Consider the following 15,299-nt stretch of genomic DNA (forward strand, 5'->3'; position numbering starts at 1 on the left):
TCAAGTTAAAAGGCATACTGATAATCAGAAAACCCCCTTTTCCAACTATGTAAGCATGACTAAAACATGTTGTGATTAAAGATACAATTACTTGTATCTTTAAGCTTCGACGTTTGTGCAATTGATTGCAGTCGGAAAATGGACGATAAGAAGAGACTATTTTCTGACCTTTCACAATCAAATCAAATCTTCAAAACAAAGAAATGAAGTCTATTCCACAAGGGGGGAAAATACGATTTCATACTACAGTTTCATCTAGACGAGAACAGGATGCCTCACTGGTCCTTATTAAATGACACCTAGAAGAGCCAGATTTCAGTGTTTTTTAAAAAGGAGTAGTACACCATGTTTCCCAAACACAGGGGGGAAAAAACACACTTTTTTATTTTAAAAAATCTGGTGAGTTTTGAAAGCTCCTCACACCCTCCACTGATGATGCTTCAGATGCTTGACTGGGCAAATTTACTCCTCGTTTGATCAGCTTGGTAGTTTTCAGCTGTACTAAAATAAGAGTTTAGTCTTTTAAATAAGAACAGTCACCACGAGTTCAACAAAGTGTTGCAAACATTCCTCACAGATTTTGTTGCGTATCAACACGATAGCATCACACAGTTTGTCAGATTTGCAGATTTGTCATTGGCAAGCCGACAATGATGAGAATCAGCCGTGCCGCCACATTCCAAACGTGCTCCATTGGACTGAGAGAACCTGGAACAGAAGACGGGACATTTATAGCTATAGCTGTGAATTTTCTCAGGACAGGATGGGAGGAATTGGGGGAGTGCAGGATGACGACAGGAAGGAAGGAAGGAGCTGGGCAGGACAGGGTGGGCTTGAGAAAAGCCCACAGAAATAGAGACAAATGGGTGGGACAGGACGGAGGCATGCAAACACGGCTGTGGAGGATTTGCCGAGCATGCTTTTTTTCTCTCCCCTAGCAACACCCTGCTATTATCCCTTTTTTTTCTTTCACCATTTTCATGGATTGTCTCAAATTAATTTCTAATAGGACCTCCATAGTGTCCAATGACACATCAGCCTAGGTCACATTTCCACACTGAGGTTGGCGAAAGCACTTTCCATGAAACTGTTGTCATCATCAGATGGACTTTGCCCCTCTTGCTCACAGAATTTTCCATTACCTTTTCCAAATCTGCAGTACATGGTCTGAACTTTGTACTTGAATCAATCAAATAATATATACTATGTCCAGCTCCCATACCTGTTTTATCTACCTGTTTGTTTATAACTGTTTTATTCTTGTCCTTTGTGTTTATGCTTGTGACGAAGTCCCAGCAAATAGAGGCTCGGACAGCGCCTGCATAGCTGTTACTGAGCTGAGTTATATAACTACCATACCACCCCCAACTCTCCACCTCCCCTCCCCGTCTTTTTTACGTCTGTGCGCTACCAGTGACGTGCGCATGCGCTAGGTGTGAAGAGGAAGGAAACAACATGTCGATAGAAGACCCATTTTTCGTTGTGAAGGGGTGAGAAATGAAAACTAAATGAGACGTGAAAGCTCGCGTTGTTATAAACTAACTACAGCTTTTAGCGTGTTGAATGTTAGTTACGCGGGGTTGTTGCTATTTTTCCCCTCAAAGCAAAGTTATATCAGAGAAGTTAGCCCAGCGGCTAGCTCTAGCTAGTTAGCATTAGTGCTACTGTAGCAGCTGCGCAGAGGGGCGCAGTGAGTTTGGGTTTTTTTTTTTTATATAAGAGCGATGAACTCAGCACTCACTGAAATCCGTTTCTACCCACACCCCACTTGGCTGTCAGTGAAAACACGGGCCAGCTGTGGGACTGGCTGTGGTCAGGCACTTTAAAGTCGTTGCGAAGTTAGGAAGCATGGGAACTGGGGTTTGTTTTGGTTAACCGAGGGGCGTAGCTGCAGTGCTCAGTTCGGAAAACACCCCTGTACTTTAAATGATTAAAGGGCGAAGTCAACTGGCTATGATTTTCCGCGCTGATAATGTTCCTGTTGTGTGTTTTTGTTCAGGGAGGTGCAGAAGGCCCTGTCTCGAGCTCGGGGCCTGTTTGATAGATGGGAGGAGCTGTTGCAGGAGGGGACACAGGTGAGCCTCATGGGCTGACTCACGTGGTACAAACATGCTGCCAGGATGGCACACAACTTTTCAGGGTCATCAGGTGTTCATTATAGTTTTAAATATTGTAACTGGAAATAATCCCGCGTTTATCGAGCTATCATGGCATCTAATTCACTGCTGTTTGTGTGAGGTTTATTTTCTCGTGTTTTTAATAGGATGTGTATACTGCCCAAAGTTTTGCAGGGCCTTAAGGTATTTTGGACACTTAAATATTTCATAGGAATTAAGGGGAACTGGTATGCACATGTCCAATTTTTTTTTTCCATAAATGTTTGGACAAGTATTGCATTAAAATAACCTTTAAACCCCTGCCCCCCACTTTATTTCTGCGGAATAAAATTATTACTCATTCTTATTGATTCGACTATGAAAATGTTTTCTCTGTTTTTGTTTTTTAAAGTTTTTTCGAAGTATTAGTTTTATTTGTTTGTTTTTTAGCATTTTAACCCCCCTGTTATGTTGCGGATCAGATTGACCCAGAACAGAAGAGATGTCACATGTCATCTGCATCACTTCAGAAAACAAAAAAAATCAAAATTATAAAAGAATAATAATAATGGATTGCATTTATATAGCACTTTTCGGGGCGTCAAAGTGCTTTACAATTCCACTATTCATTCACTCTCACATTCACACACTGGTGGAGGCAACTACAGTTGTAGCCACAGCTGCCCTGGAGCAGACTGACAGAAGCGAGGCTGCCATATCGCGCCATCGGCCCCTCTGGCCAAAAAGAAAATTGTAAAAAGAAAATTGTAAAATAATCAATGCCAGTGTTTCTGACACCTTTGGATGAGTAAATTTGCCCCGGGTCTGTTTGTTTCAGGTGAGTCGAGATGAACTAGACTGGAGCGCCAACGAACTGAGAAACTGTCTGAGGGCCATAGACTGGGACCTAGAGGACCTCAGTGAAACCATCAGTATCCTTGAAGCATGAACAAATGGCTTCCTAATGCCCCACAATGGCACTGTCATCATATGATGAGCAGTATTTTTAAAACAAACAGGTTCTTTGTGCACACTGTCTTCCTGTTTTCGTCCTGTTTAATCAGATTGGTCTCCTAAACTGGAACTATTTTAGTTACATAATAATTTACCATAGAAGTATTTGAAAAGTCGCTGTCAGCACTCAGGAACATATCAGGAAACACTGCTGATGGAAAAGAAGAGAAGGCAAGCTTTTATTAAATGCCTGAACTTCTTGTGGGGTTTTTGTCATCACTGATGGAGACGGATTAATAAGTGTGAAATGAATCCAGGGAGTCAAGAGGTTGTCAGAATACCTGAAATTTAATGCAATACCTGGTAGGGCTGAACGATATATCGCATTTGCGATAATATCGCGACATGATCAAGTGCAATTTTCTAACCGCAAAGGCTGCGATTATACTGCGATTATATTATACAATTCATGGGCTGCATCCTCCTGAGGCCGCATTTGTAGACCGATTACGTCACAGCGATGCGCCGAAGGCTGTCCAAATTACTACCATATCCCAGAATTCATAGCGCGGCCCAGCCAAACTCCAGTTTCCAGCAATGGCGGCCGCTACTAAGTTTTAAAATTACTCATACTAATCTTTCTGGGTCACAAAATAAACTTTTAACATATTTTCAGGCGAGAAAGTAGTTGTGTAAACATCAAATATCTGCTCGGTTTATCAAGATATCCCATATTTGCAAAAGTGCTTCGACGTTTTCAGAGGCGTCTGCTACCCACCAGCTCGACAGCTAGCCGGGAGCTCGAGGGTTACTGATGCGGCCGAGAACGGCACAACTCCCGGCACATCATTTTCAGATCACCGCGGAGTTTCGCTGCTCGGGTTAAACGTAATATATAAGTCACTTAGACAACCTAAAAATTTTATTGTTGGGCTTTTTTCAGTGTTTTGTTTGTTCGTGAGTAAATCGGTTTGGCTGAGATTAAAGTTATTAGATTAGATAAAATAAAACTTTATTAATCCCCCGGGTGGGTTCCTCCTTGGTTTTCACACAGCTGACTAAACGTCAAACAGAAAACTTATTAAACAGAAGTATGAGACAGTCGAGAATTTACACCAGTGTCTGGTTATATTTTAGATAGCAAGAAGCAGACGGCCGAGTTTATTAAACTCCACCGAGACAGCGGTGACGCTAATCAGAACTAGCCTTCTGATTCAGAAGGCTAGACCGTCCAATTTCACGCCTTTAAACTTTAAAGGCGTGTTTGTGTGTGTGTTTATACAATTGCTATTATGTTTGCACTTTATGTGTAATGTTACTGACTGCAGAGATCAGTAAGATGTGTGTATTTTTTATTTATTAGTTTTATTTATTTAATATTATTTTTTAATTGAATGACTGTCTAGTAGTTCACAGATGTCGAAAAACTGAGTGTGGTAAAGCCACTGATTTTTTTTATGTATATTTCTGCAATCTGCACATTGTACTGACTTTCATTTTAATGTTTACACCAGGGTTCCTTGTCAGCACTTTATGCTCAGATGTTTGTAAGCTAAAAATAAACTATTGTGTATGTTCAAATATACTGTTGTGATTGAAGAAGTTAAATAAAAATGTCAGTCATCAATTCATGCATCACCTCATGTCATCATAACAGAGGTCTGTCTTCCAGGAAAGAACAGTTTAAAATTAATGTAATATAGTATTGGCCATACTATATGATGTATTGCTTGTCTTTGTTTAATAATACAGAAGACAAATACCTTAAAAAATAATCGCATATCGCATCGCAATCGCAATATTGGGGCAAAAAATCGCAATTAGATTATTTTCCATAATCGTTCAGCCCTAATACCTGGTCAGCACCATAACACAAGTCCTTCTAGAAGCAGGTGTAATTGCACAGCAGTCATACCAAAACTGTCTCTAGACAGTGGTCACCTGAACATTCATGTATGAATCAGCCGCCACATCTGATTTTGGTGCTATCTTTGCATTTGTGAAATTCTCCACAAGGTTTGCGTTAAGTACCATGTATCACTCTTGTAAGAGATGTAGCACTGATTGAGCCGTTTTGTTGGTGGGTCCTTGACTGGTTCAGGCATCGTGGAGTCAAATCCAGGGAAGTTCAGACTGGGTGATAATGAACTTCAGGAGAGGAAAGATTTTGTGGAGCGAACCAGGAAGTCTGTCCAGGTAACTTCAACCTGAATTCATTTTTTTTCCTGTTTCCACACTCTTGTATATTCAGACATCAAGTCCTGTGGTCTTTTTGTTGTTGTTGTGTGCTCAATAAACATTTGTGAATGACATGAATAAAACATTGCAGATGACAAATTGTAGATGAAACAACATAGTTGTCCTCTTCTTAATTTATAGCAGAGCTATTTGATACGGTTGCTTTAAGTCTCAAAGGTGTACCTGATAAAGTGATATCTGCTTAAACATGATGATCTGGAGTTTTGTCAAAAGTCTCTCTGTATTTACCCTTGAATACAAAACATTTATTATCCAGCATGTTACACTGCTCACAAAAATGAAAGGAACACTTTAATCAGAGCACAGCATCAAGTCATTTAAACTTGTGGGATATTGATCTGGTCAGTTAAGTAGCAGCGGGGTTGTTAATCAGTTTCAGCTGCTTTGATGTTCATGAAGTTAACAACAGCTGCACTAGAGGGGCAACAATGAGACAACCCCCAAAACAGGACTGGAGGTGGAGGACGCTGAGATTTTTTAACGGTCAGTGTCATTACTGGAAGTATGAGGTGAGCCTGGACACTGCAGAGGTTGCACAGATAGTCCAGCTCCTCCAGGGTGGTACATTAATATGAGCCATTGCCAGATGTTCTGCTGTCTCCCAGCACAGTTTGACGAACATGGTGGAGACGTGGTGTCCAGGAAACAGGCAGTTACTCTAGGAGAGTTGGACAGGAATGTAGAAGGTCCGTAACACATTAGCAGAACCAATATCTGCTCCTTTGTGAAAGGGGGGACAGGACTATCACTGCCAGAGCTTCCAATGACCTCCAACAGGCTACTGGTGTGAATATCTCTGACCAAACAATCATGAGGGTGGCCTGGTGCAGGATGTGGTCTAGTGGGTCCTGTGCTCTCTGCCCAGCACTGTGGAGCCTGATTGGCATTTGCCTTAAAAGACCAGAACTGGCAACTCCACCACTGGCACCCTGTGCGTTTCACCCTGAGTACACGTGACAGACGTGAAAGAGTCTGGAGAAGCCAAGGAGAACATTACGCTGCCTGTAACGTCGTTCCGCATGATCTGTTTGCTGGTGGGTTAGTGATGGTTTGTCAGAACGTCTTTGAATTCAGCCCTTTGAAGGTTGATAATTTTTATTTCCATCAAACGATGGGGCGTCCTTTCATTCCTAACATGATACCCAGTATCAGTATAAACCCACATCCAGCAAGTTTTTTCTTGTTGAGATCTGATGTGTTTTAAATGTTCCTTTAATTTTTTTGAGCAATGTACTTCACTGTCCAAATTTTTGTAATTTCAGAGTTATTGTTCACTCTTGCCTAAACATAAAGCCCTTATCTAAATGAAAATGAGAAACTAGATTTACCAGTATTTTCTTTGCTTTGATGACTCATAAGTTGTGCTCTAATCTTCTGCAACATATTTACACACAAACACAGTATGACTAACAAACACTTATTATTTTGAACACACTGAGTAATCATTCAGTGGGGTTTTCCAAAAACTCCTTGGCGTCAGGTGATCTAGGCCTTATCTCATAAATGGTTCAGAAGTCGTAGTACTCCCAGATCCATCAGAAGCCTTTTTCAAAAGAATATTTTTCATCTAGTATTATAATAATAATTAAAAACAAGCTATTCTTATTTGATTTTAATTAACAAGCTTTAGCTTATACCTACGCTGAGGGTATAATGTTTTATTTTGAAATCGGTTTCCAGTAGCTACAAGTGTTCTTGATGGAGCGCAGACAGCTGCTTCCCTGGAAGGCCTCCGCTGTGTCTTTGCAGCTCCAGTGTTACCAATAAAGTAGAGGCAAAGTCAAACATTAGTCAAAGCAGCAGCTCCCAAAGCCGAGCAACACTTATTTATTCATTTTCCCTGTTTCTATTGTAACCACATACACAGTTTATTTCTACCTGTCGACATATTTAACCGCGCTGCAGCTGTTGAGCTCCTGACTTTTAATGAATTTAAATCAGTGTCCAAGCTGTAGGCACAATGGAAAACATGAGTCAGTTTTTATTACGACTTAACGGCAAAGGTGGCATTCTTAAAATAGGCCTGGAGAACTGAGTCACCGGAGCCAAACAGAAGAGCTCCGCTGTGAAGGAACAAAAGACTTTCTGACATTTTGATTTGCCTGACAGCGATTCTGGAGCAGCACAGAAAATCTCATTAATGAACATGTCTGCACTGAGGCAGCTTTTAAAAGGATTTTTCTGCTGCTATTGGGACAAATTGTGAAATGAGAGGTGTAATTATTTGTGTTTTGCTTTTTGTGTGTGTGTCTGTATAGGACATGAAGGATCAGTTGTCCAGCCCTTCTGCTGTGGCTCAGGCAGAGAAGAAGAACAGACAGGTTGGTGAAGATGTAAACATAAAACAAAACACACACACTGTGTACACATAACATATATATATTAGGGGTGCAACGATACACAAAATTCACGGTTCGGTTCGGTTCGATACTTTGGTGTCACGGTTTGATATTTTTTCGATACAAAAAAAATGTTCATGCCTTTTTAATTTGTCATTTATTAAAATTATAAATATATATTTTAACTCAAAAGTACAGTTTTTAAATTTAACCCTAACCCTTGTGCGTGTTTTTTATTTTGACAGCGAATTCGCACCTGCGGACCACTTATGTGCAGCCCTGGTTAATTAGCTCGTCATATTGCAGCCACAGAAATTCTTTTGTCCATGAAACCATAAAGCTGCACTTTCTTTTTGCCTTATAGTCTGATTTGTCATAACTTCTCCGTTTTGTGGTAAGCTTTTATTTGGCTGTCACTTCTTCACCCTGACCTGTCTTATTTGGCTCAGCAGAACTAAAATATATATATCCTGCTGCTTTTACACACGCACTCACATAAGCTCAGCGATTCTCTGCGCGATCAACCTCTCACATGTTTAAGCTTGCTGCGGGAGATTTCACTTGTCATGTTTGCATAGTAAGCTAACGATTAATAAGACGATGTCAGAGGAATTGGTGCACAAATTATCATCACTCACCAATCAGTGCTGTCGCTCTCTATACACAGTTCGCGCGATTGCAAAGTGAAAGCAAAAAACAAGCGCAAATTCAAACGCGATTTCAATATGTCACATATTGACAGTGGCTCACCGATGCCAATGACATAATTACCCAGCTACATTTCTGAAAGAATGCAAAAGCATTGACATATATTTTTCCTACAATAGCCCGACGGGCAGGGCAGAGATAGATTTTGGTAGCCCGACTGAAAAAATCGCTAGCTCCGGGACGTCGGGCTAGCGATATTGCGAGCCCTGTATCTGATTGAGGAATGACTCATCTTTGGAAAAGAGAGTTTATTACAGAGAAATGTCTCTTTCCAAAATAAAAGCTATACTATCCGCTTCTTCTGGGCTATATTCTCAGCAGCATAAGGAGACTCGTGTGCTAACAGCTGTCTAAATGACTCGGCTAAAGTTAGTAGCATGCTTGTTGTTTTGGTCTTTGCACTAGGATGATGTCGGCGTAAATGTGCAGTCATATTCGTTGTGTTCCCACTAGTGCTTTCAGGTTAATCTCGTTGAAATGACCTTAACGCCACAACACGGCAAATCTCCGTTAACGAGCTACCGCCGATCGCCCCGTGCGTGGGGCTAGACGACCAACATGTTAACGAGCTAACTGCGCTAACACACTAGTTCCCACCCATGTAATTGAGCATTGCATGGCACATCCAACATACTGTTTTACTTTAGTCCATGACTCGCTTACCTTCAGGGTCATACATCACATGAAAACCAAAATAATTCCAAACGCCAGATCTGAATGAGGGTGGGGGAGGTCCATGTTGCAAGGGGAGCTTAACTTCTGTCTTGCTAGCTTGCCCTGCGCTCTTCCTTCTGACTATGCTGTCTGTGTTGAGCACTCAGTGGATCTGCGCTCGACAGTGCAGCCTAGGCGGAGTAGTCGAACGCAGATTCACTGAGCGCTCAACACAGACAGCATCGTCAGAAGGAAAGTTGATAAAATAAATTACAAATTTTGTATTGTTCGATACATATGCGTACCGAACCGAAAGCACTGTATCGAACGGTTCAATATCGATACGAATATCGTTGCACCCCTAATATATATATATCCACACTACTGGGTAAAATGCAATTTGAGGTACAGGGTCTGAATTGTGGAACTCCAAATTAGCGTACTTCTACATCTACACCATCTGTTTTCACCTGTCGTGCACAGGACCAGGTAAAAATCTGCTCCTGTAATCTGAGCTACACTTCCCTAGAAATATGACTAAGCTATTGTGATTGTCTGAATCCTACATTGCATTTCCGTTTACTTTCTCACCTCAGTTTTTACCCCTCAGCCGTAAAAGGCTGATGGGGTATTGTCACCCGCTGGGTGAGCAGGTGCTTGGCCCGAACTCCCAGGTTTGAGAATACAATAACTCGAGAATGAGGTGATGTAGGATTTTGAACTTCATGTCATAGGTGCAGCTACTAAAGATCTCAGATGAGTTTAAATCTCAGTGACCTGGACCTCAAGGTCTAAGGTCAACTTCTCCAAAAAATCTTTCGAACACACAAAATAAATTGTGAAAAATCTCACCTAGGATTTTTAAATTGATTTCATAGCTGTATTTACTAAAAGTTTGCACAATTTGTCTTTTTGGTAACATAAGACTGAAGTTTGTTACACTGATGTAAGGCGTCTGCTCTCTCAGTGTGTAAAAATGTTTTTTTCATTTTTCTGCTTCCTTCTTCTGGTCCTGCTGTTTTTTTTCTTACTGTTTTTCTTTCTACTCTATTAGTTTCTTAAACTTTGAAAACAGGATGAACAGGCACACACAGGAAACAAAATTTGCCAGTGTCCAAATATCACAAATGTGCTGGTTTTACATGTGTGCTAATTCTTTGAAGAAAGTAAGAAGGTTTCTATGAACCTGGTAGTAAATGAAGTCCACTGCTAACTTTGGCTGCTGGAGCTTCATATTTACTTTCAATAACCTTGTTTTATGAGAGAGAGGACCTGACCCTTCACTTCAGTTTATTATGTTCTTAATGCCCATTCATTCATCACGAGCCGCACCTTACATAACTCACAAACGAGCCTCGCTGTAGTTCACGTGGACACCGTTATCATGGAGGATTTCTTGTTTTTGTTCTATTGATGATAAGGCACGAGCTATATTAATGGAGCACAATGCTACTGCAAAAGTTGCTCTACATTAGCTGAGAAATCCTGACAGACAGATCAGTTTCCATCTGCCACAGAAAATGAATAACTGCACCATCTTGTGTTTTGAAAAGCTGTCAAACTCCTATTATTCCAACAATAATTCTCCTCTGGAAACTCCTGCAGCACACAGACACACAAACATACACGTACACTCCCAATTTTCTGCAAAGGCTGAGTCTCGTGTCTGTGTTTGTCCAGGCTCTGCTGACTTCATCGGGCCAGGACAGGTCAACAGGATTGGAGGCTCATCTGGTGTCTGCAAACTCCAGATACATCCAGGAGCAGCAGGAGCAACAGCAGGTAAGAGACCAGCTGAAACTGAACAGATGTAGAGCCAAAAAAGAGGAAAGCAAAAGCCTCAGATGGGGGAAGCATGAGAAGAAATGAGAAGAAAAAAGGGAAGGGACTAAAGGAGATATTGTTGTGTGACAAATGATTACATGTAAAACGAGGATTCATGAAAAGTCCCATCGGAATATTTTGTTTGTTTGTCATGTGATAGATGACAGAAAAGCTTTAATCAAAGGATCACACAGAAGGAGTGAAAGATAAGCTCGTCAGTGAAGGATTGCTGCTGCAGCGTAGCAGTGAGGTGAAGGAGACGTGCTGCAAAGTATCACACTGTGAGTGAAGTGAAAGACAGTATGAGCTGTGGGTTTCTACTTCCTGCGGTGTGCGCTGATATTGGTGATGAAAGTGTGTGATCACACATCCTGTGTCAAGTTGTGGTATTTAGTAAGAAATAGTGTTTCTTCATGTCTTATTTTTTTAATGAAAGAAAAGTTTGACCTTTTGTTTCATTACCTCAGCAAGGATGTGGTCTCCTCTGCGTTGACATCACTGCGGGGGGTTTGTAGCAGTGTATGATTTGATTCAATGAAATGATTTAGTGGAACTTTTTTTTTCTTTAAACGGTTAGTGTAGAGATTCTGAAAAGAAGCACCCTCGATACAAACTGTTCACTGAGACACAAAAACATATTTGTTTTTTAAAGGTTCAGATTTACCAAGCAGGGAAATAGAATTTCAATAATTCCCAATACTGTAATTCTGTACCAAGAGTGGGTCAGAAGCAGTGAGTGACTGAGGCTGAACCAGTGTGTGTGTGTTGGTTTTAAACTGGTATTTCTGTATGGAAACAGCAATGACATCCAGACCAAAGAGAGGCAGCGGAAAAGAATCAGTCAGTTCTGACACAAGAGTGAATCTTTGGGGGGGGGGGCTGCATCTTGGAGGTTGGGGCAGTTGTTCTCTCAATGAGAGCTCATATGTCCAAAGACATTCATTTAAATGTGGTATAGAACGGAAAATACAATACACGAAAGAAAAAAATAGTAATGATTTGTGATGTTTCAGAGCTCTGTGTTCTCGCTGCGGGTGGAAAACGTGCAAATGGAGGTTCTTCTTTCTCTCTGCAATTTTCATTCCTCAGAAATGTGATTTAAAAGAGAGCAAACTATAAAAAGTAACTAAACTTTACCGGGAACACATTCACGGCCTGTATGTCTTTCTTGTGTCCCCACAAGTGTTGGCGTCTACATCTAAGGGTGAAGATCTTTAGGCTAGGATTAGGTTCAGGTTAGTTGAAGGATTATGGAAAACCTTCAGTAAAGAGATGTAAGTCTGTCCTTTGAAGTGATGGGTGCGTGTATGTGTGTGTGTAGTTGATCATGCAGGAGCAGGATGAGCAGCTGGAGTTGGTGTCGGGCAGTATCAGAGTCCTCAAAGACATGTCTGGACGGATCGGAGACGAGCTCGATGAGCAGGCCGTGTGAGTACACATGCACACCTTTGAGAGCTTTTCCTCAGTTGGCTGAGAAAACACAATAACACATAAAGGTGTGTCCCAGTCATCATATGCTCTTTTTTTTAGATGCCTATAAAAAATGTCACATGTGTGACCGCTGAGTTAGGACTGAATACTGAATGCATTCGTAGCCCCACAGTGTTTACATCCATGTTAAGCAGCACTTCAGGATTGTGGGTTTTGAACACACACACACAAACACCTGACAGTCTAAACCAGGTTCAGGTTTTTGTTTGATGTACTTGATCTAAATCCTGACTGGATTACAGGCTCGGGTGTGTCCAACATCACCGAAAAGCACCTCTTCCACTAAACTTTTTACAGCTTTGTCCATTTATATAATAATGTCCTATCAAAAGCCTGCTGTAACTCGCTGTAATGAATCCAAATGTTTAAAACAAATCGCCAAAATTTGTTGAAACTACAAATGTCTTGAGCCGCAGTCCAGTTTGATCAAGACCAAGGTCAAATCTTTTGGTCTTGATCTTTCTCAAAAGCCTGTCGTTTTGCCTCAAATTAAGATGATATGCCTTTTAATCGCAAAGGCAACTTTTCATTGATCCTCTTATAATCTCGTCCACATCCCTGCAACAGCCAAGCCTTTGTGAGGTCACAATGTGCAGATGCTGATGTTAAAGTTCTCGCGGTATCGCTCGTTTTGTTTTTAGGATGTTGGGGGATTTTGGAGATGAGATGGACCAGACATCGTCCCGCATGGACTCTGTGCTGAAGAAGCTGGAGAAAGTGTCTCACATGACCAGCAGTGAGTTTACACACAAGCAGTTATATTTTCTACATTCACAGAAAATTTACCTTCAATTAATTTAGTTAAAGTGACACTGCCTGATTTATGAATTAAATCAGTCAGTGCGGGCTGTGAGAAGTGCATTTTAACTGTGACTCTGTAGACCCTGAAACATTGCTCTCAAAGTTTAGCCTATCTGCTAGTTCCAGTTTCTGCAATGCTGTTTAGCGTTGAGTGTTTCTCATTCATTTCATCTCCCCTGTTCTGTCTGTTATAGCAGACAAAACTGTGAGGAACACAGCTTGTGTCAAAAAGAGTGACAGCAACCACAGCAGTGTGTAAAAACAGAAATGAAATGAAGAAACAGGAAAGGGAAGCGCTAAAAGGCCAAAACATTTCCTGTGTGACCCTCAGTATTATGCTGGGTACTTGAATCAGCTCTCAATCATCAGTCGTAGCCCAATCAGACACAAAGCTAGTTGGAAAAAGAAAATAAGCTTGACAAAAACTTGAGTTCCTTCCAAAAAAGAGCGGTGTGTTTACTGTAATATTTTATGCTGCCTAAGGTCGTTTTAAGCTCTGCGACACTGTAGCGCAATGATGTCCTGTGCTGTGTCCATCAGGTCGGAGACAGTGGTGTGCCATCGGTGTCCTGGTCGCCATCCTAATCGTGGTCCTCATCCTCTTCTTTGCACTCTGACATAAGCAGTCTATGACCTCTCGACCCCGTTCACAGACTCCTCCCTGTCTGGATGGCTGGACGGTTACAGAGCCCCTCCCATCACTCCCTTTCTTTGTGCTGAGGGGAAGCTGGTGATCTGCAGGCTATAGTGAGGATGGATCCTCCACTCCACTTCAGCCATTCTAGTGGAAAGGGTGCTGCTGGTCTCTCAGCAGCACAGTTTAGCACGGGGAGGGGGGGGACCCTGGTGGTATTATGTCTTTTATTTTGATGCATTTTGGTTATCATTGGAGTTAGAGGGACTCGGGGAGGACCGCTCCTGTTGGGTTAAAATCACAAACCTGCTAAAGTTCGCTTCGTTTTAAGCCAACAGCAGTAGCATGGGGGAGGATTTTCAGTGTTGCCTTAAATCTATTTTTATACCATGTTGAAATGTGCAGTTTGTTTGTGTGCCTAGATGTAAATCATGCTGGGAGCTTACTCCTTGCTAGCAGTAATCAGCATCGGGCAGGTGTGCAGGTTTTCCCTCCACTGATGAAGAGTTTAGTAAAAAGTGCTGCTGAGCTGTGTGTGTGTGTGGGGGGGGGGGGGGGGGGGGGGATCTTATGGATCCTGGTTTTGCCTGTCAGATTCATTCCGAGTCTCTTTTACTCAGCAGACATAAATGATTCATTTCCTGCTCTGATAGTGATCTGCCACAGAGAGGCAAAGGCCACCTTCCTTCGCACCCCCGCAGACATTTGAGCACACGATTGGCTAAGGCTTTGTTACCCTCACTGGTTGAAGAGAGAAAACCTTGGCTTCAAGCGAATGGCTCTGCCTCTCTTTTTTTTTATTGAAAAGCTTCAGCTAATGAGCAGAGGAATAGTTGCTGGGCAGGATGTCCCCACACAGCCTAGATTTAGGCTTAGAGCTCCCTCTGCTGGAGCCTGAGGCTCATTTCTATTCTTTTGTGTCACGTCAGGCAGTACTACCCACACTGAGGTGTGTTGCAGCACTGTGTAAATGCTTTGACTTGCTTTTTGTGTGTAAATGGAAATTATTCTTGTACAAAGCATCTGATTTTTAATCCTGTGTGATCCAGATATCTTCACTCAAGCTTTAATCACCCAGTTAGAGAAAATGAACTCTTTGTTTTGTAGGTCAGAGGTCAGGTGCCTTTGCCTGTTGCAGGAGTGGGTAAGGCTGAAAGCACCTTTACTGCCAGAGCTTTGTGTAAGTTAATGTGAGCTCTTGTCCCAGCTTCAGAAGGGCAAGTAGCTCAAAAACCGGGAAACGTGTCAGTCTGAAACAACACGGAGGCGCATGAATGTAAAGGCACATGAAGGGTTTTGAACAGAGAGCTTCCTTTTACTGTTTCACTTAAACCTGGGAATTGTTTTTACATGATTATAATGTAACGGCACATCAGACAGGTGCTTGACAGGTTTCATGTAGTGATGGTGCTGAATTGATTGCAAAGCTGATTGTGCAATTACAGCACTGGTCATTGTTAACTAATCTGATCTGTGCAAATTGAAGTATTAGATGATCACTCCCACCGATCCTGGTTTTTAAAGCTGGGTTAGATGATA

At 41.7% G+C, this 15,299-nt stretch overlaps 1 protein-coding gene across 1 annotated transcript; it reads left to right on the top strand.

Annotated features, from left to right (window-relative positions):
- Positions 1-1,416: 1,416 nt before the first annotated feature.
- Positions 1,417-14,308, top strand: stx10 (syntaxin 10). Its single transcript, XM_086294838.1, has 9 exons — positions 1,417-1,490; positions 2,000-2,075; positions 2,935-3,028; positions 5,152-5,246; positions 7,568-7,630; positions 10,691-10,792; positions 12,156-12,262; positions 12,967-13,061; positions 13,667-14,308. Exons 1-9 carry the CDS (start codon positions 1,456-1,458, stop codon positions 13,741-13,743), a joined length of 744 nt encoding a protein of 247 aa, XP_086150964.1. The 5' UTR covers positions 1,417-1,455; the 3' UTR covers positions 13,744-14,308.
- Positions 14,309-15,299: the final 991 nt, after the last annotated feature.

The sequence above is a fragment of the Aulonocara sp. 'chitande type north' Nkhata Bay genome, linkage group LG6 (genome assembly GCF_057382095.1).
Source record: "Aulonocara sp. 'chitande type north' Nkhata Bay isolate Kocher_YH1m ecotype deep benthic linkage group LG6, A_spYH_male_GT1.1, whole genome shotgun sequence".
In the NCBI taxonomy this organism is placed as follows: Eukaryota; Metazoa; Chordata; class Actinopteri; order Cichliformes; family Cichlidae; genus Aulonocara; species Aulonocara sp. 'chitande type north' Nkhata Bay.